Source organism: Ovis aries, chromosome 5 (genome assembly GCF_016772045.2).
Source record: "Ovis aries strain OAR_USU_Benz2616 breed Rambouillet chromosome 5, ARS-UI_Ramb_v3.0, whole genome shotgun sequence".
NCBI lineage: Eukaryota > Metazoa > Chordata > Mammalia > Artiodactyla > Bovidae > Ovis > Ovis aries.
Genome location: NC_056058.1, coordinates 57,061,584 through 57,081,283, shown reverse-complemented (window position 1 = coordinate 57,081,283; position 19,700 = coordinate 57,061,584). Strand labels below are relative to the sequence as shown.

At 36.8% G+C, this 19,700-nt stretch overlaps 1 protein-coding gene across 3 annotated transcripts in view; it reads right to left on the bottom strand.

Annotated features, from left to right (window-relative positions):
* SPINK5 (serine peptidase inhibitor Kazal type 5) overlaps positions 1-14,039 on the bottom strand; it is an 87,747-nt gene extending 73,708 nt beyond the window's left edge. For all 3 annotated transcript variants that reach the window (XM_012178719.5, XM_012178722.5, XM_012178721.5), the window contains exons 1-4: positions 13,916-14,039; positions 12,609-12,634; positions 8,722-8,849; positions 6,840-6,912 (exon numbers count right to left, since the gene is read on the bottom strand). In XM_012178719.5, coding sequence (XP_012034109.2) covers positions 6,840-6,912; positions 8,722-8,849; positions 12,609-12,634; positions 13,916-13,970 — 282 coding nt within the window. In that variant the 5' untranslated portion in view covers positions 13,971-14,039. The remainder of the gene's footprint in view (positions 1-6,839; positions 6,913-8,721; positions 8,850-12,608; positions 12,635-13,915) is intronic.
* Positions 14,040-19,700: the final 5,661 nt, after the last annotated feature.

Genomic DNA, 19,700 nt, shown 5'->3' with positions numbered 1-19,700 from the left:
AATTAATACTCTTTTAAAAATCTAAGGTTATAGTTTCTAGTACAGCTGATGAAAGAGAAGATAATAGTTTAAGAATAGCAACTTAGCACCCTGGCAATGATACTAGAAATAATTGTATCAACATTGAGAAACGCAGTTGAAGCATGCTGTGAGTATCTGTATGGATATCAAAATGGAGACATGGCTACAAAAATCATATGAAATATCTACACTGGGGTAATAAGCAGGAGGAAAGTTGAACAGATGAATAAATATCAACTGATATATTAATCTGAGATATTCTCTCCCCAAAATGCCTCAGTTCAAATAGCTTTAAAATCCACTTTTCTAAAACTTTGAATTCAAGGAGTATGTACTAGAGGCACAGTTGCTTTCTTTCCTTAGCATATAACAATGTCAGCCTTTTGATTGGGATGTCAAAACCATTTCACTTAATCATTCATAGGATAGTATCTATATATGCTATGTTTCTATTTGTTTTCAATACACTCTCATTTTTACTTCTTTATTCTTCTACTTCTGCCTTATTTGGGGTTAAATATTACTAGTGTGTCTCTTTTATTCTCATGTTGATTCTATGTATTTATTATACATGTCATTTCTTTCTTTTAAATTTATTTCTAATTGGAGGTATACATGTCACTTCTGATTGGTTACTCTGGTGATTATAATAAGCATCCTAACTGATCACAGTTTACTACCAATTAATACTTAATTTTAGTAAAATATAGAAACTTTGCCCTAATTGTAGCTCTATTTTCTCTATTGCTTTTTGTACTTTTTTTATATATGTTATATATTATTTGTATACCCCATAAAACAGCATTATAATCATTGCTGTATATAATATCTTCAGAAGAAGCTAGGTGAAAATAAGCAACATATATTTATAGAGTATACCATATTTACCATTTCTAGTGCTTTTTATTTCCTTGTATAATTCCAGGTTATCATCTGGTAGTCATTCCTTTCAACTAAAGAACTATATCATTACTTGTAAGATCTGTAGGTAACAAATTCTCTCAGATTTCATTGATATGGGAATATCTTTATTTTGCCTTAATTTTACAGGATAATTTTTGTGGATATAGAATATTGGTTAACATTTTTTTTTCTTTCAGCACTTTGAGCATCTCATTCCATTGCCTTCTGAACCTCATTATTTTAAATGACAAGTGAAGTGAAGTCACTCAGTCGTGTCCAACTCTGCGACCCCATGGACTGTAGCCTACCAGGCTCCTCTGTCCATGGGATTTTCCAGGCAAGAGTACTGGAGTGGGTTGCCATTTCCTTCTCCAGGGGATCTTCCCAACTCAGGGGTCGAACCTGGGTCTCCTGCATTGCAAGCAGACGCTTTACCATCTGAGCCACCAGGGAAGTCTATTTAAATGACAAGCCAGTCATCAATTATAACCTGTATATATAATGCATTGTTTTTTCTTTTGCTGCTTTTAAAATTCTTTCTTGATCTCAGCATTTTCATCATGAGGAGCCTAGGTGGTGGTGGAGGTATTGTTTAATCATAAGTCATGTCTGAGTCTTTCGTGACCCCATGGACTGTAGCTGTCCTGGGTCCTCTGTCCATGGAATTTTCCAGCAAGAATGCTGAATTGAGTTGCATTTCCTTCTCCAGGGGATCTTCCCAACCTGGGGATGGAGCTCAAATCTCCTGTATAGGCAGGCAGATTATTTACCAGTGAGCCACCAGGGAAGCCTGAGCCTAGCTGTAAATCTCCTTTATCCTATTTAGAATTTGTTGAAATCCTTGAAATCCTTGAATTTGTTGAAATCCTATAAAGATTAATTTTTTCATCCAATTTGATACATGAAAGTCACTCAGTCATGTCCAGCTCTTTGCAACCCCATGGACTACACAGTCCATGGAATTCTCCAGGCCAGAATACTGGAGTGGATAGCCTTGCCCTTCTCCAGGGGATCTTCCCAATCCAGGATCTAATGCAGTTCTCCCACATTGTAGGTGGATTCTTCACCAGCTGAGCCACAAGGGAAACCCAAGAATACTGGAGTAAATAGCCTGTCCCTTCTCCAGGGGATCTTCCCAACCCAGGAATCGAATCAGTGTCTCCTGCATTGCAGGCAGATTCTTTATCAACTGAACTCGCAGAGAAGCCCAGTAATTTGGTACATTTTAAGCCATTTTTTTCTTCAAATAACTTTTCTATCCAGTCTCCCTCTTTTATTTCTGACATCCCTGTTTCACATGTATTGATATACTTGTCTCAAGGACTCTGCAACTCTGTACAATTTTGGTCAATATTTTTTTCCTTCTGTACTACTTCTGTTAAACTTTATTAAGCTATCTTCAAGTTTCCTAATTTTTTAACATTTGCTTTTATTTATTTATTTGGCTGTGCCCAGTCCCAGCTGGAGCGCACAGGATCTTCAGTCTTCATAGCAGCATGAGGATCTTTAGTTGTGGTACGCGGACTCCTACTTTCAGCATGAGGATTCTTGGTCGCAGCATACAGACTCTCAGCCACGGCGGGTGGGATGTAGCTCCCAGACCAGGGATTGAACCAGGGCCCCCAGTACTGGGAGCACAGATTCCCAGCCATTGGACCACCAGAGAAGTCTCCTACTAATTCTTTTTTAATGCAGTCTCAGAGCTGCTTCTCCCTAGATCTGTGTAACTTAGCAGAAGGCCAGTGATTGGACACAGTTTATGAACAAACTTCTCAAAGCCAGTAAAGTTTTCATCCTCCACAGAAGGAGCTATGTATGTATGGGAGAATATTAAAAACTCAGGCTATTTTTATATCTGCCTCAGCATTTGCTTTTCTTGGGGATATTCTTGTGTCTTTTAAGTGCTTGCACATAGCTTCATGATTGGCCAGAGCTTTGAGAACTGCTTAGTTCCTTTTTGCCTCTGCTGCCCCTTATGAAGACTTAGCCAGAAATATGCTTACTGCTACAACCCTAAGATCATTCTCCTTACTGGAGTAACCAAAAATATCTCTGGATATGACAGTTGCCCACAACTCCAAATTAAATAAACCCCTTTCAACATTGGCAATGCAGTTACTGATCCATATAGTCTTCTCTTCTTTGGTAGACTCTTCATATCAACCAAGCCACGGGGGTAAGATGTGACTATCATTAAGCAAGAGGACCATAGACGCCCAGCATTCTTAACCAAGGTTCAGCAGTTTTTCAAGCATAATTGATTATCAGATTAACATAGGCTGCTGGTCAACTTCTAGAGTGCTAAGGTGGTTATTTTACTCAATTTTGTGTAAATTTTATTTTACTCATTATTGTTGTTCCTTGGAGAGGGAATTTGCTGAACCCCTGATTCAGGAATAGTTTGAAGTGCCACCCCTCAGGGTAATTTTACACTGATTCCCAACTACATGAGAATAATTAAAAGGGAAAAGTAGAGAATCGTCTCACTTACAAAAAATAGCTTCAAATTTTCTAAATATTAACAATGCAAATTCAACAGTGTACTAAAAATGCAATGTGATTAGTATGATTTACTCTGAGAAAATAATGATTTAGCATTAGTGTGGTTATCCAGAGATGTATTATATTAATTGATTGAAAGAGAAAAATTGTAAAATTATTTCCATAGTTGCCAAGAAGGCATGTGATAATGATTAAAACATATTCAGAAGAATAAAAACAGAAAGGAACTTCTAAACTTACTAAAGTTTACAGAAGAAAATACCTATGGCTTCCCTGGTGGCTCAGACGGTAAAGTGTCTGCCTGCAATGCAGGAAACCTGGGTTCAGTCCCTGGGTTGGGAAGATCCCCTGAAGAAGGAAATAGCAACCTACTCCAGTACTCTTGCCTGGAAAATTCCATGGACTGAGGAGCCTGGTAGGCTACAGTCCATGGGATTGCAAAGGGTCAGACACGACTGAGCAACTTCAGTAAGTAAACTTATTAAAGTTTACAGAAAAAAATACCTATAGTAAACATTATATATAATGGAGAAACTTTATAGATATATGGCATTTAAGACAGGCCAATAAAGGGCAGTTTGAAGTTCATTATCATTGCTACTGTTGAACTACTGTATGAACTTTAGATTGTTGCCAATATATAAGGAAAGAAAAAGAAATAAAGTAACAAAATTGAAAAGGAAGCTATAGAACTTCTATTATTTTCAGATAATGTGATCAACTTCTAAGAAAAATACAAGAAAATTAACATGTAAAAAATAATAAATAACAAGGTATCATACAGCCTTTTAATATAAGATCAGCTTACAAAAATCAAGAGAATTTGTCTATGCCAACAATAATCAGGTATAAATACCATAAACAACAAAAATACCACTCAAAAGAGCAGCAAAATTGCCAATTTTCTAGGTCTTAGCAAAAACATAAAAATACCTGTGGAGAATATTTTATGGATCTCATAAAGTGAAGTTGCTCAGTCATGTCTGACTCTTTGCAACCCCATAGACTATAGCCTACCAGGCTCTTCCCTCCATGGGATTCTCCAGGCAAGAGTACTGGAGTGGGTTGCCATTTCCTTCTCCAGGGGATCTTCCTGATCCAGGGATCGAACTTGGGTCTCCCACATTGCAGGCAGACACTTAAACCTCTGAGCCACCAGGGAAGCCACAAAAATTACATGAATTAATGATATGATATTCTATGCCTTTGGCATAGGAAAGTTACTATTGTAAAAAGTCAATTTTATGCAAATTAATTTATAAATTCTCTGTATCCTGAACTATATTGAGTTCCCAAACTCAAGTTTGATTTTTTTATAAACTTAGTAAATTTTCTTTTTCAAATATTTATGTGGAAAATATATTACCTGTGCATAGGTAAGTGAACTTTGAAGAAGTGAGAAAGAGGAATTGCTTTATTAGTTATTAAAGAAATGAATTAATATGAACAAATGAGAAACTTAGAAACACATACATGTAACCGTACTTAATATACTAGAAAGCTGGCAACCTAAATCAATGAGAAATACTGAAAGAATGAACTGATCAATTATAAAACAAAAGTTTCTACATAAACCAAAGATGTTAGTGATTAGAAATTATGGAAGTTCAGAAAACTTGGGTGGTAGGAATGGAAATCATGAAAGGAGTTAAACTGAAAAATTATTTGGAGGCAAAACCAACAAGTTTTGTTGATGGAATGGATATCAGAATTATAAGGTTAAGGAATGACAGATACACTAATGAAGAATAGATTGATGATGTAAGAGAGAGGATGTCCGTAGGAGAAACTTTCTTGAATGGGTAGAGCATCTTATTCTGAGAGTAAGAGGCAGGGTTAATTTTTGATGGGAGAAATCTAAACAGAGAGAGTAGATTGTTTTCTTTTATAGTAAGGAGAAACATAACAACAATAAAACTGTATAGTTGCATTAATCTATTCTCAGACATGTAAAAATCTAGACAGAAATTACTTTAAGACACATAGCCAAATATTAACTGCCTTAATTTATAAGTAAATCATTTCCTAGGTAGCAAAATATGTAACCATAAGAACTTTATTGAGAAGTCAAAATTATAATTCAGGCATAAAATGATAACAGAGAAGTATAATGTCCTGATATTCTAGAATTTCTTAAAAATCTTATTTTAAAATTCAGCAAATATATGTCTATATATGAAAACATATCACTAGTAATATTTTTAAACAGTAGTATTTAAAATGATATGTGTGCGTGTGTGTGTGTGTGTGTGTGTGGTGTGTTTGGGGGATTTTTGTCACTTACTTGTATTTTGTATTTTTTTAAGCACCATTGATATATAGGCTTTTCATGATGGAAAAAGAGGAGGAGGAGGAGGAGGAGGAGGAGAATGGATTTTACATTATAAGCCTCTCTCTAAATGTGACAAAGAAAGGCAGATTTGAAAAATCAAGTAAACTTTTCTGACCCTCACAGATTTGGGAAGCATAAAAGCAGCCCCCTTTTCCTCAGAGTTTGTAGTTATTGATCAGTTGCATGGTGACTGTGTTATTGTTTTAAAAGTGAGACCGTTTGAGCCCAGGCAAAGACTTTGGTTGACTAGGTCTATTGTGGAAGCTGGGGTGCTCAGACAGTCCTGAGTAACACTGACAAGGAAGATGTTAGCTTGGTTAGACCAGGGATATTAAGGTAATTTGGGTGTACCTTCCTTGACTGATCATTTTAGTTATGTGTCAGAGGCACGAGAGGAGGAAGAGAAAGAAGATATTGGAGAAGCTACATAGGAGACCTGGAATAATATGACTAGTTGTCAGAATACCTTGTGATAGCCCCAGCTTCGTCAGTACCTTATTGTGAGATGTTGTAGGCCAGCCAGAGACGTTGCCCAATCAGGGCTTAGAGTTTTCATTTTTTTAAACAAATAAAAATCTTTGTATAATGAAAAAATTATGTATAAAGGGAAGTGGTTGTGTGTTGGGTTGCATCTGTATAGCTTTTTTATTTTACACTGTAGCTGACCTTTTAAATTTAGATTCTCTTTTGATCCATGTTCCATATCAAAAGTGAATAAACTGAGGCTCAGAGATGCATAAATTGTCCAAATTCTGAGACTTAAACTTAGTTCTGTAGTCCCATGAAGGCCTTGTGGGAACCAAGACAGGATAGTAGGAATGAGAAATGACCGTGCCGGGCAGTCATCACACTGGTTTACTCTTAGCATCTGTTAGTACCCAGAATGTTTTCAGAGTTGGGTCATGGGTTGGGCCTATGGACAAGCTGTACCAGATATTTAGCCCACCCCTGGACTAAGCCCTGTTCACTCCCTTCTAAGTAGCTGGCTTCACAACCTAGTAATTAGGAAATAAACAGATCTGACTAGAGTTGAATGTGATCTCCAAAGCAAATATGACAAGTTGACTCAAAATAGTCTCACCTTTCCTGGGGCAGTAGCCCTGGAGGCTCTTGTTAAAAGCCTAGACCTTTTCTGGAATCTTGCTTCTTTTTCCCTGGAAGATAGCAAAGAATAGAATAGCTCAGACATGCTTGCCCAATTTTTAGGACTAACATCATACATGGTAAACTGAATTTTGGCTGTTCTCAGCCCAGTCTAACTTGTCAGAAGTGGAAGAATGTCCAGAAATGACCACAGGTACCACAAACTTCTTAGTACTGAAATACATCCATCTTAAATGTATTCCTGTTGAAGGCAACAATCTCTATTGTTAACTGCACAACACACTACTGCTGCGGAGTCTCTTCAGTCGTGTCCGACTCTGTGCAACCCCATAGACGGCAGCCCACCAGGCTCCCCTGTCCCTGGGATTCTCCAGGCAAGAACACTGGAGTGGGATGCCATTTCCTTCTCCAATGCATGAAAGTGAAAAGTGAAAGTGAAGTCGCTCAGTCATGTCTGACTCTTAGTGACCCCAGGGACTGTAGCCCACCAGGCTCCTCCGTCCATTGGATTTTCTAGGCAAGAGTACTGGAGTCGGGTGCCATTGCCTTCTCCAGCACAAGACACTACCCACCTAAAATACGGCCAAGATCCAGGTGGTCAACAGCTCTAAAAGCCATTTGTACCATTTTTAGAATGCTCTCTTTGAAAGGCTATGTTCACATCAACCCCAAATCTGCTCGCCTGTCTGGTCTTAGGCTTCAGCCTCTTAAGGACCCACAGAGCAAACTGAGAAATTTAAAGAAAACCTTAATGCCTCATGCAAGCTCCTTCTTTCTAGGTTAAAAAACCAAGTTTATCTCAATATAATTTACATAAGTAACATAATAATTGACTGAGTGACTTCAAAGTGATAAATAACTTGCCTTGCATATGTAAAGGCATTGTATTTTTGTTTTATTTTTCAATATATTTATTCTACTCATAGTTTCAGTCTCCTATCAAAACATCCTATGTTAACAAGTAGAAAACTCTTTAGTAAGTAATACACCTACTGGTTTACATTCAGCTTTCAAAAGATTAAGGGTTCTTCAGCTTGCCCTGGGAGTCTCCCCTCCCTAAATTTTGCCCTGCCTTCCTTCATCTTCCAACATGTCTTCATTATAAGTGTATGTGATCAGAACTTTGTTATCCCAATATTAATAACTATGTCAGATAAAATCCCTTGACACATTACCAGTAATAACATAATTATCTTCAATGGGTTAGCTTAGTGTTGTCTTGGTACCAGAGTTGAAGTTTTGACGGTCAGAAACTGAGAATGAATTCCCTGTTCAAAAGTAAATTAAGTTTCTTTGATTTGAGGATTTTCCTTTTCCAACCCCAACTTTTTTTGGGTGTCACTGGAGAGAAGGAAATCAAGTTAGGAAGCATTGCAAAGATGTCAGTAAACTTCCAGGATGTTAATTCTGTGTTACGGGCAGTTGGAAGCCATGATCGATTCTAGAGTCCTTTCATGCTAGCATGATCCTAGATGTATATATCCTACTTCTCCTGGTTGGCTCTCACATCGTTCTCAGGGGTACAACAGTGTCAGGTCTTAATAGGCCCAAGAATCCTTTTTTCCCAAGGTGAGAAAACTCAACTTGGAACTACATCCTCAAAAGACTACTAAATACTACATAAGGTATTGATACTGAGCCCTCTGGGATATTTTGGAACACCATGAGTGATTATTAAAATCTTTGTGGGTGAGTGGCATTTATCCAACTTTACCTGACAAAAGGTATCATCTGCTGAGCATTATTATTTACCAACTTAGATTCAGAAAAATATACGTGACAGAGAATAAAGATAATATATTGAGTTCACAGAATAGTGGTAATTCAAAACACTTGAAAGAAAGATAAACTTTACTCACAATATCATTTTGCACATAGCACATTTGTTGACAAACATTATTCCATCAGGACTTTGAACAGGTAATTTATCTTGGGAACAGAACAGTTTTCCATTTTTCATCAACGCTCGATATTCACTGCATGTTTCCTTAGGAAAAATATGAAAAAAAGTGTTTACAGAAACCTCATCACAGCAAATTTTACCTTCTAAGAAGAGTGTTATTTCATAATCACTACCCTCTTTGTATGGAAGACATTCACTCAACTTGATACAGAAAATACAAATAAAAATAATGAATCTGGATTGTCTGTTGGAGACTGAAAATTCACCTAAAAGCATTCATCTGAAACCATATTAGCAAAATGGAAAGAACAGGAACTTGGAGTCAAAAAATCTGAGCCTGTATGACAGGGTTCTCACTTATAAGTCCAGTAGTCATGGCAAATGAACTTCTCAAAGGCCCACTTATAAGGGTACATGCTTCCTAAGTTTTGTGTGGATTGAATATCATAAGCATGTAAATCCCTCAAAGAGGGCCTGATACTTTGTGGATATTCAATAATTAGGTTCTCTACCTCACTTCTTCTTCCTGCTTAGTACAGTTGTTGTTGTTGCCATGCTTATTATTGGAATATGCTAAGCTTATACATATAAAAATGTCTAATATCATAGTTCAATAATAACTGTCATTGAAAGGCATATGTAAAGGTTGCTGAGAAGGTTCATTCAATATATTTAATGAAGGCCTGCTATATGACACTCAGTTTTTTTTCTAGGAGCTTAGTATTAAGGGTGCATTTGCACTACCTAGTCAAGCACTGATTTTAAATATTACATTACTTATTAGTTTAGGAAACTCACTGGTCTATATTTTGTTCTGTTTTTTATTTTGAAAAAAGGCTTCAATATCCTTGTAACAGAAAAAATAAGTAATTAAATCAAGCCTTTGATCCAATGCTGACAAATGCACCTTTTCCAAAGGATTGATTGATTATAGAATTCTATTCAACCTCCTATATCTTTATAGTAATCATTCAGTCAGTCAACAAACACTTACTGTGAGGATACTATACTCTTCTAGGTGTCATGGATATAGCAGTAAATAAGGCAGAAGCATCCTTGGCCTAAATGATGTTTACCATCTAATGGATAATGATGTACCTAACCCAGCATCCTACTCTTGGGAGGCAAGTGATAGCATTTGCAGAATGAAGAATGATTAATGGTGAAGAAGAATACATAATTTCAGAGACCAGCCCTGGGAAATTTTGCTAAGGCTAACCTACTAAGAAATCTCTAAGATTATGATCATCAACCAGTGATTTTATCTGAGTAGCACAACAACAGTTTATGGCAGCAGACTGACAACTAGGTCTCTTGAGATCCATGTCTGGTCTCTGATTTTATAGTATTTTATGCTGATATTGCGAGTTACTCCTTAACTGGCCAGATATAACTGAACCTACAAAGTCAAGATAAAAAACCTGTCATGGAATGAGAGAAGAGCCTGGTATCTTTGTAATAGAAATATATTTCTTGTGAGGCAGGACTTAAAGAACATACTAAAAACAAAAATTCATGAAGAATGAAGCTTTAAATAGTTTCAACTGAAACTACTGGTCAACTGAAAAAGAACATTATTAACCAAAATAATTCCTGAATTGGATTTCTCCAATATCACAATTAGATAAATTCCTAAATCTGAGAAAGACCCTCTTCTCTCTCTCTCTCTTTTTTTTCCACACAAATGGACAACAGAGTCCCAGAGAATAGGTTTAGAAATTTGTTCACAGTTTGTAATCAGTAAAGATGGAACTCAGTGCTATTTTTCTGAGTTATGAGATTATCCAGGGTATTCTCTTGGGCAAGAGGAAAAGTCCATAAAAATGGAAAGAAACAGTTTCATTTTTCTCTGGGAAAAGTGAAATAGCTTCCCAATGACCACAATAGAGAGGGTTGAAACAGGAACAGGTCTGGACCATAACAGGTCCTGAGGTGGCGAGATGACTTCTCTGCAACTGTTTACTCATGATATAATTTCCAGTCTTTGGCTCAGTTTTGTTTTGCTTGTTGCTCTCTGTGTTTTCTCCACTTATTTCAGAAAAACTGGAGCCCTGTAGGGCCAAGCTCCTTCCGTTTTCTTTCACTGGCTATGATATCCATGTCATTGTCTTCCATTGTTCCTCCCCAGGCATCAAAATAACCCCCCAGGAACTGGCATCACCCCTGCTCTATGTTAAAACACCAACAAGGTTGATGTAGCTTCGTAATTACCCTTCTGGGATGACAAATGTAAGCATTTGGTAAAGATCCCTGTAGATCACTCTGGTGCTTTTCTGTGCTGCTCTGGCTCATGTTTGTAACATTCAACATGTTTTTATGGTACTAGAAAGACCTCAAGCTACTGAACTCGGAAAATAAAAAAAATCCAGCATTTGTAAGGAAGACCAAATCAATAGTTTTCATTTCTGACAAAATATTCAGACTATGATCTGAATTATTTCCAGATAAATAATCACTTTTCATATTCTTTTTGCTTTTGCCAACATAAGAGGAGGCTAAATTTCTGTTTTTAAAATGCTTTTCAGTGAAATAAAAATTTAACAGTAGGCGAAATATCAGTGCAAAATTTGAAGTATGCACTGGAAACTACCACCCATTATCATAGACTCTGAAAAAAAAAAACCATATTTCTTCATGCATAGTGAGATTTACACAATACCCTTCTTTGCTGAGTATAACATATACAAACAAGCATGCTCTTTGAGTCTCAAAAATCCAGTCTTTTTTCCTACCCTATCATCCCACTCTACTTATGCAATGGAAGTTTCTGAACCTCTTTAATCAGCAAACTTTAATGAAATAATAGAGACTATAATGGAATTCTCTAGAATATTCCTGTAATGTTTCTTTACAAAAATAGTTAACAATAAAATACAGCAACAGTATTTTAATCATGTTTATGCGTTTTGGTGTAGAAAACAATCTTTGTACTATTTTATTCTTTTAATGTTCATGATCTTTGAGAGACATAGGAAATATGTGCCACATAACCAGAAATATTTTAAATCTGAAATAATGGCACAGTTGTGCATGCCTGTGTGTATAATTGGCTCTCTCAATGTGGCTTTCAAATATATTAAAAAAATGTTTAAACACAGGTGCTTCTGCTCAGTCTGCTGTGAGTTGCAAGTATCTTCATGATTCACTCCCTCTGCATCTTATGCTATCCTTGTTCTAAGGCTATCTTCTCAGAGGAAACTTACCTGATTATTGAGAAGAACTGATACCATTTCCATCCACAGAAATTCCTATCTTCTATCCTTCTAGCACTAATCATTATTTAATGTACTGTATATTTTGCTAAGTTACTTATTAACTTGTCTGTTTTCTTCCCTTACAATGTAAGCTCCATGATGGCAGGATTCTTTTTTGTTTTTATATTCCCAGCACCTTAAACAGGATCTGACATACCAAAGATGCTCAGTAAATATGTACTGAATGAACCATATACACTGAATATATACAAGATATAGACAACTCCGTTTTGCATAGTGATCACAAGAAAACTTATTTCAGCTTCCTGTTTGTGTCATGACTTTTTCAGCTGTTAAGCTGAACAAGAATAATGCACTAATGTGTTTGTCTGTGGAATTGTAAAGCATTCCTTTAGTGTGATAGACAACCTCTTGCCAACCTCTGCTATCATTAATGCATTGACACGTGTGTGTGTGTGTGTGATTTATGCCTTGATTCATAAAGACCTGTTTCTGTGTTTTTTTAACAAAGCTATTAGTGCCCATCAGTGTAATATGTCTGTATTATTAATATGAAGGTGTTGGTCACAGAACATTTTTCTTCAGGGATCTTGGAATGAATTCAATGAACAGAAAAAGCAGGACTAACCTGATTTACATCTTCACTGGCAGCATCTGGGACAAAAATACAGAAACCAAAGTTAAGGGATTGTACAACATTTAATAGGTAAAATGAACAATCCACTGAGTGTAGTATCTTGCTTATTTTAACAACAATATATTTTAAAACCACAAATTGATTTGAATACATTAAAATGCACCATGGCAAATAAAGTGAGGGTGTTGCAACGGCAGTATATACAATAACAAAGATCTCTCATTCATAAAGTGCCACTTTCTTTGAAAAATAGTATTCATATACTTTCTGACCCCCTCAAAATATCTAACTTCTTAAAAAATCCTTTCAGAACAAAGTAGTGTAGGCTTCTTTTAAAATTATAACACACATATCCAATATATCAATCACAGTTTTAAGGAATAATGTAGCATAAAGTTTATATCCTATATATATAAAATTAAATTTTCTGGATTCTGGTAATACTGTCTCCTCATCACAGCCACAAAATTTGGAGATCTGGTAAATATTATGATTAATTAAAATCACAGACCAATATGCTCTCTCATTAACAGACTTTTTTTGGTACCAAGACACTCATTTTAGGAAAGTGGGTATCATTTGTGTTAATAGTCTCCTCACTCTCCATCTCTGAAGTTTCCTTTTAAAATTTGTAAACACGTCATAGAAAGTTAAGTCTAGGTAATCTGTGTTCCCTTCAAATTCAGATAGCAAAAGCAAACACCTATCTCCTGGCACTCATAGAAGACCCTTACCATGTAGAAGAAATACTTTCAATTCATTTAGGATTTGAAAACACAAAAATAAAATTTGCTAGAAAGCATACTGGTTTAAAACCAGATGATTGAATTTGATTTTTTAATGTTTATTTATAAGTAGAGTATTAAAGTATACATATTAAGTACATCTAAGTTTTAAATATCTGTTGTATACATAATTCATATAATTATGTTTCATACATTTAATATTCTAAATATACATAATATATATAATTCATATCACTATGAATTTATATGTTTGGTGAGGGGAATATAAAGAAGACTCTATTAGCTTTTCAGAATTACTGTTGAATTAATGGAAGAATTTCTGATGGATAAAAATTCAGATTATCTCAAACTATATGTCCTTTATAAAGATATCCTATTTAGAAAGTTGCATATGTAATTCTTCAAAACTCTATGTCTGGCAAGATAGTTCAGGGTTTTGTATACACATGCAAGCACACACACACACACTGAGGAGGGAGGAAGGGAGAGAAGTCCCTGCCTAGAGCTTTGGGATATGTGGCAAGAGGCTTAGATTACAGGCAAATTGCTCACCTTGTATGAGACAAACAGCCAGGGTCAGAAGCATTGGCACTGTGGTTATCCTCATGTTGAATGATGATGTAAGTTGGTTACCAGCCTGCTCCTTGCATTGCTCACCAGCTGGTGCTCTAAGACTGAAGCTGTGGAGATGCAGCTCACTTTTATAATATAACTGTGGGTAACACCCACAACAGCCAACACTGCAAAACCAGTTGTTCAAGGTCATGCTAAACTTAATATAACACATCAATTTAGTTTCCATCTTTTAGGATCCTGTCAAGGTGGCAGATTTGCACAAAAGCTATTTCTAAAGTAGTTCTAATGCGTTTTCAAGATATCTGCCCTAGAAGGCAAGAGATTATGTCCAAAACTCAAAAGTTTAGCACTCCAGAGTCCAATATGAGAGCTGAATTTCTCACCAACCCTAGACACATTTCCTCATACACAAACGTGTTTCTAATTCAGCTCCCTTCATAAGTGAGAAGGGAGGGGAAAATAAGGCAGATGGGTTGTCCTACAAGTCAGGTAAAGATTTAAAGACATCTGGAGAATGCTGCTGATAGCAACAGCACATAGGGTTCCTTTTGCTTCCATCTGCATCTGTCCTAGAGTGTTTCAGTTCAGTGTCACAGACTCATATATAAGTTATAAAATGACCTTAAGGGATAACTATCAAAACTCAAACACTGAAGACATGGGGAAACAGAAACTAACAGAAGAAGCTATGAGTTTCCCAAAAGCACACCATTGAGATGGAAGAGAAGACCACAACTTCAACATTTTTTCAACTCCATATGCTGCTTCACCACTATACATTAGTAAAGGCAGAAAGATGTGAAATCGAAGCTTGTGCATAGCTACTCACATTCTCCACCAAAAAAAAAAAAAAAAGCTTGCACACAGCTACTTTTAAAGTTTTTCAGTCTGAAAGACATTTTAAATGTGCAAGCCTTATCTGTAGTCTAGCCAAACATCATAATCATAAACATTAGAGATGCACGGTTTAAATTTCCACAGTCCAATAAGTCAGTTCAGTCGCTCAGTCGTGTCCGACTCTGCGACCCCATGAATCACAGCACGCCAGGCCTCCCTGTCCATCACCAACTCCCGGAGTTCTCTCAAACTCATGTCCATCAAGTCGGTGATGCCATCCAGCCATCTCATCCTCGGTCGTCCCCTTCTCCTCCTGCCCCCAATCTCTCCCAGCATCAAAGTCTTTTCCAATGAGTCAGCTCTTTGCATGAGGTGGCCAAAGTACTGGAGCTTCAGCTTTAGCATCATTCCCTCCAAAAAACACCCAGGGCTGATATCCTTCAGAATGAACTGGTTGGATCTCCTTGCAATCCAAGGGACTCTCAAGAGTCTTCTCCAACAGCACAGTTCAAAAGCATCAATTCTTCAGCACTCAGCTTTCTTCATAGTCCAACTCTCACATCCATACATGACCACTGGAAAAACCATAGCCTTGACTAGACGGACCTTTGTTAACCAAGTAATATCTCTGCTTTTCAATATGCTATCTAGGTTGGTGATAACTTTTCTTCCAAGGAGTAAGTGTCTTTTAATTTCATGGCTGCAATCACCATCTGCAGTGATTTTGGAGCCCAAAAAATAAAGTCTGACACCATTTCCACTGTTTCCCCATCTATTTCCCATGAAGTGATAGGACCAGATGCCATGATCTTCATTTTCTGAATGTTGAGCTTTAAGCCAACTTTTTCACTCTCCTCTTTCACTTTTATCAAGAGGCTTTTTAGTTCCACAGTCCATCATTTTCCAAATTACTGTTTGGAAATTTTCACTTAAATCAGTTTTAGATTAAGTTTACTCCTGTAATACTTTGTTATTTAGTTTCCCAAGAAGTAAAGAAGAAACAAAATATTTAAAAGTATAGATAACTTTTCCAGAGAAAGTATCTTCTCCTTAGTTCCTTCTTCCATTCTACAAGTAATGCCTTTTGTCTACTGGTTTATTTTACTCCATTCAATAAAGCACCTGGAGAATTATGCAAAGGTGACTGAAATCAAAGCCAAATGGTTGGATTCTGGTATCCTACACATTTCCAAGTCTATAGAAAGGAAATTTTGGATTCAATGGGATCAAAGCCCTTTTAAAGATTGTTCCAGAAAACTGATCTAAGGCTAGCCAATGCTGAAGTCGTGTCAATATTCTGAATATACCATCAAAGCCAGACTATTTCTTTTTCTTTCTTTCATGAAATAATTTCTTTCCTATAAAAATATAATCATTGGTCTCAAAGTCTGTGCTGTATTTCTGTATTTCTTTCCAACAGTTTAGTAAAATTAGTGACCATAGAAAGCAAGTTCAGATTGCATTACTATTACAGGTTAGAAAATTGATATCTGTCATAGCTTAATGGAAAGAGAATGGGACAGGAAATCAGAAAAATTTTCTATTTCTGTCTTTGCAACTATACAGTGTAATGGAAATGAACATGGCTTTGGCTCATAGCAAACCTGGGTTCAAATCTTGATCATGAGTTACCAGCCATGTTGCCTTGGGCAAATCACTTATTTTCTTTCAGCCTGTTTCCTAATATGTAAAGCAGGGATAGTAAAACTATATTGTACAATTGTTATAAAGAGTTAGAGGTAAATTGTGTGTGTGTGTATGTGCATGTAATGTTCAGGAAAATTCCAAGTACATGTGATAAGCTTTATAGTTGATAGCTGGTCTTGCATTTTCATCTCATTATAATGATGTGGCTTCCTAGGTAATTTCTAAGATTTCAAGAAAAGTCAACATCTCTTAGACGTGGTCCATAATGACAGACTTAAGTTTGCTCAGCATAGAAATAACAATCCCAAAACATTCTGAAGTAAAATCAAAAAGTCAAGATACAAGCTCTCTTTTTCATCCTATCATTGTGTTCTCAACCATGATACCTAAAACAAACCAAAGTATTAGCCATTTAAATTTGTTGAAGCTGTCGCTAGATTTTGGTCATCATTGACTCCTGTAAAATCTTCTTCTGTATAACGACATGCCAATACTAATTTTTTAATCTTCCATTTGCTCTGGTAGAACATATGAAATGTGTCCTAATCATACACTCTTACTGATGCTGTGTGCGTGGGTGTGTGGTCAGTCACGTCCAGCTCTTTGCAACCCCATACACTGTAGCCTTTCAGGCTCCTCTGTCCATGAGATTTCCAGAATACTGGAGTGGGTTGCCATTTCCTTCTCCAGGGCATCTTCCTGACCCAGGGATTGAACCCATGTCTACTGCACTGGCAGGCAGATTCTTTACCCCTGAGCCACCAGGGAAGCCCATTATTGATGGTAGGAAAGTTTAATGTCTTACAATTGAATTGGTGACTGTGCAATATGCAATGATGAAAATCAAACCTAGCCCGGATGGACAGTCTTCCCAGGAGTGGAAGTGGTGAGAGGGTGTAACAAAGAACCGAAAGATGATTGTGTCTCTAAAGTATCCCAGCTATGAGGAAGGATGGAAGGAGTTAGTTCCCCTTCTTACTGGAGAAGAGTTCCTCACTGACACCCAGAACCTTATGAAACGATGCATAAGAGGATTGAAACTCATAGCTTCTTCCAGGAGAATAACATTGCCAAGAGAAGATTCAGCAAGCACTGCAATACCAGAAGCATGTGTCAGCTGGCTCTTGTCATCAAAGCTACTTCTCCACTTCATTTTAGACATGTAAATCCAGAGGTGATTGATCACACACTCTGTCAATCACTTCTTACTTCAAAAACCATAGACTTGAAATTCGAATGAAAGGAACCGAGGTTTTAGAGAGCTGGGTTAATAGAGTACTTTTGTATTAGATTGTCAGAATACTTTCCTTAAATTCTAAATTTTTTTTCCAGCTGTTTTAGTTTTTCATCAAATATGCACAACCCTTTTCCTTCCCATTAAAAAGGAATGGAATTAGGTTGCAAAAAGTATAGCCTTTACAATTCAACGCAGGTATTAAGTGGCCCAGAATCTGAATTCTCATCAAGTATATTCACACAGGGGGAAGAGATGAGAAAACTAGGAAGGAAACAAGACTTTACAGATCAGCAGTGTTACTAAAGACAAAGGTTACTTCTGAAATCCAAAGTTAGCAGATCACTGTTCAGATATTCTCTTTTTCTATGCTGAGATTTCCTTGATGATTACAGCAGTTTAATAAATAACTATAGTCCCTTAGTTAAACCACCTTCTGCATCTTTCCAAACAGTCTGTCTTCCATGAGCTCTCTTGATTTGTTTATTCAATGCTGTGAGGCAGCAGAGCAGGTGTCATTGTCCTTTCCTTACCTGCCAAAAATGGTGCCATTCATAAACCTCAGAGTAGGAACTGGACTCAGTGGTAGTCCCAGCCTTGCCACTTTCTTATTTTTTACACCGTACATTGCTAGTGCATAGATTTTCAGGCAGTTCAAGAGAATCTGGATGTTTTAGTGCTTTAAACTAGGTACAATGTTCTATTGCTAACATAGTCCTTTCTAACTATTGCCTGCTCTCACATATTCATACATACACACAACCATAAACCCATAATGAAAAAAAGAAGCACGCTGTGACCATGATTGACAAAGTGTATAACCTAATAGTTCTTAGAAGATGAATTAGTTTTTTATTTACTTAATTCTATGTTTCCTTTCCTAAGAGTCTCATGTTCTTCTTGACTAACAAGTCTGTATTCTCCTTTTTTGAAGACACTAACTGGAAAACAGCCTTTACCCCCACCCCTTCTTTTTTTTGAAAGTCCTATTAACAGGTATTGAAACCAATTGTGCTTTTTTCTGGGGCTCTGAAGAGCTCTGTTACCACAGTCCTTTATGTTTCAGTGCAGAGAAGAATTCAGTGTGAGCAAAGTGATAGATAAGCAGTGATTTTTTAAGAATAGGATTCCTGCAAAGTTTACAGGTGGGCGAGTGAGAAATGCCATGCTCTGAGAACTGATGCAGCTACAGTTTTATAATCAAAGGAAAAGTGGGGAGAGGGAGAAGACCTTCTTTGTCTTTCTTAAGTAGATGTCATGCTTCCATCATCAGCTCCTCCTCCAGGTTGAGCAAGGGATTTTTCTTGCCCCTACATGGTCAAGCGAGGTGCACAAATTATTGTTTTTATGTGTGCAGAGAGCAATGTCCTGGAGATCATTAACTTACTGAGTTCACTAGGCGGGATGGGGATCTCATGTCACCACTGTTTTTTTGTTTTGGGGTCTGTCTCATGCTTCTTGCACGGTTTTATTGCTAAGTAAATCTGCTTTCTTGAGAAATCCATTAACTTATAGGGGTTTCCCATATTTTTTTCTACTTACAATTCCTTATAATGAATAATGAAGTCACCCAGTCATGTCCGGCTCTTTGAGACTCCATGAACTGTAGTCTACCAGGCTCCTCTGTCCAAGGGATTTTCCAGGCAAGGGTACTAGAGTGGGTTGCTATTTCCTTCTCCAGGGGTTCTTACTAACCCAGGGATTGAACCTGGGTCTCCCACATTACAGGCAGATGCTTTACTATCTGAGCCTCTAAGGAAGCCTACAATCCCTTACTGGGATTATCTATTTAATCACCTCTTTGTACCTTCACTCCCTCTATGAGAATTTCTTTCTGTTTGTCTAGAAAGGCTAAGAGACTATAGAGATAAGCATATCATTTTATCTAAGATCAAGATGAGATGGGTGCTGTTTGATCACTAAGCATACAGACTTTACTATTTATAGATATAATTGTTGCTTTTGTTAGATTAGGATTAAGAAAACAGAATGATTCAATACCTAATGTTTGACCATATTAAATTGGTTCTTAAACACAATATC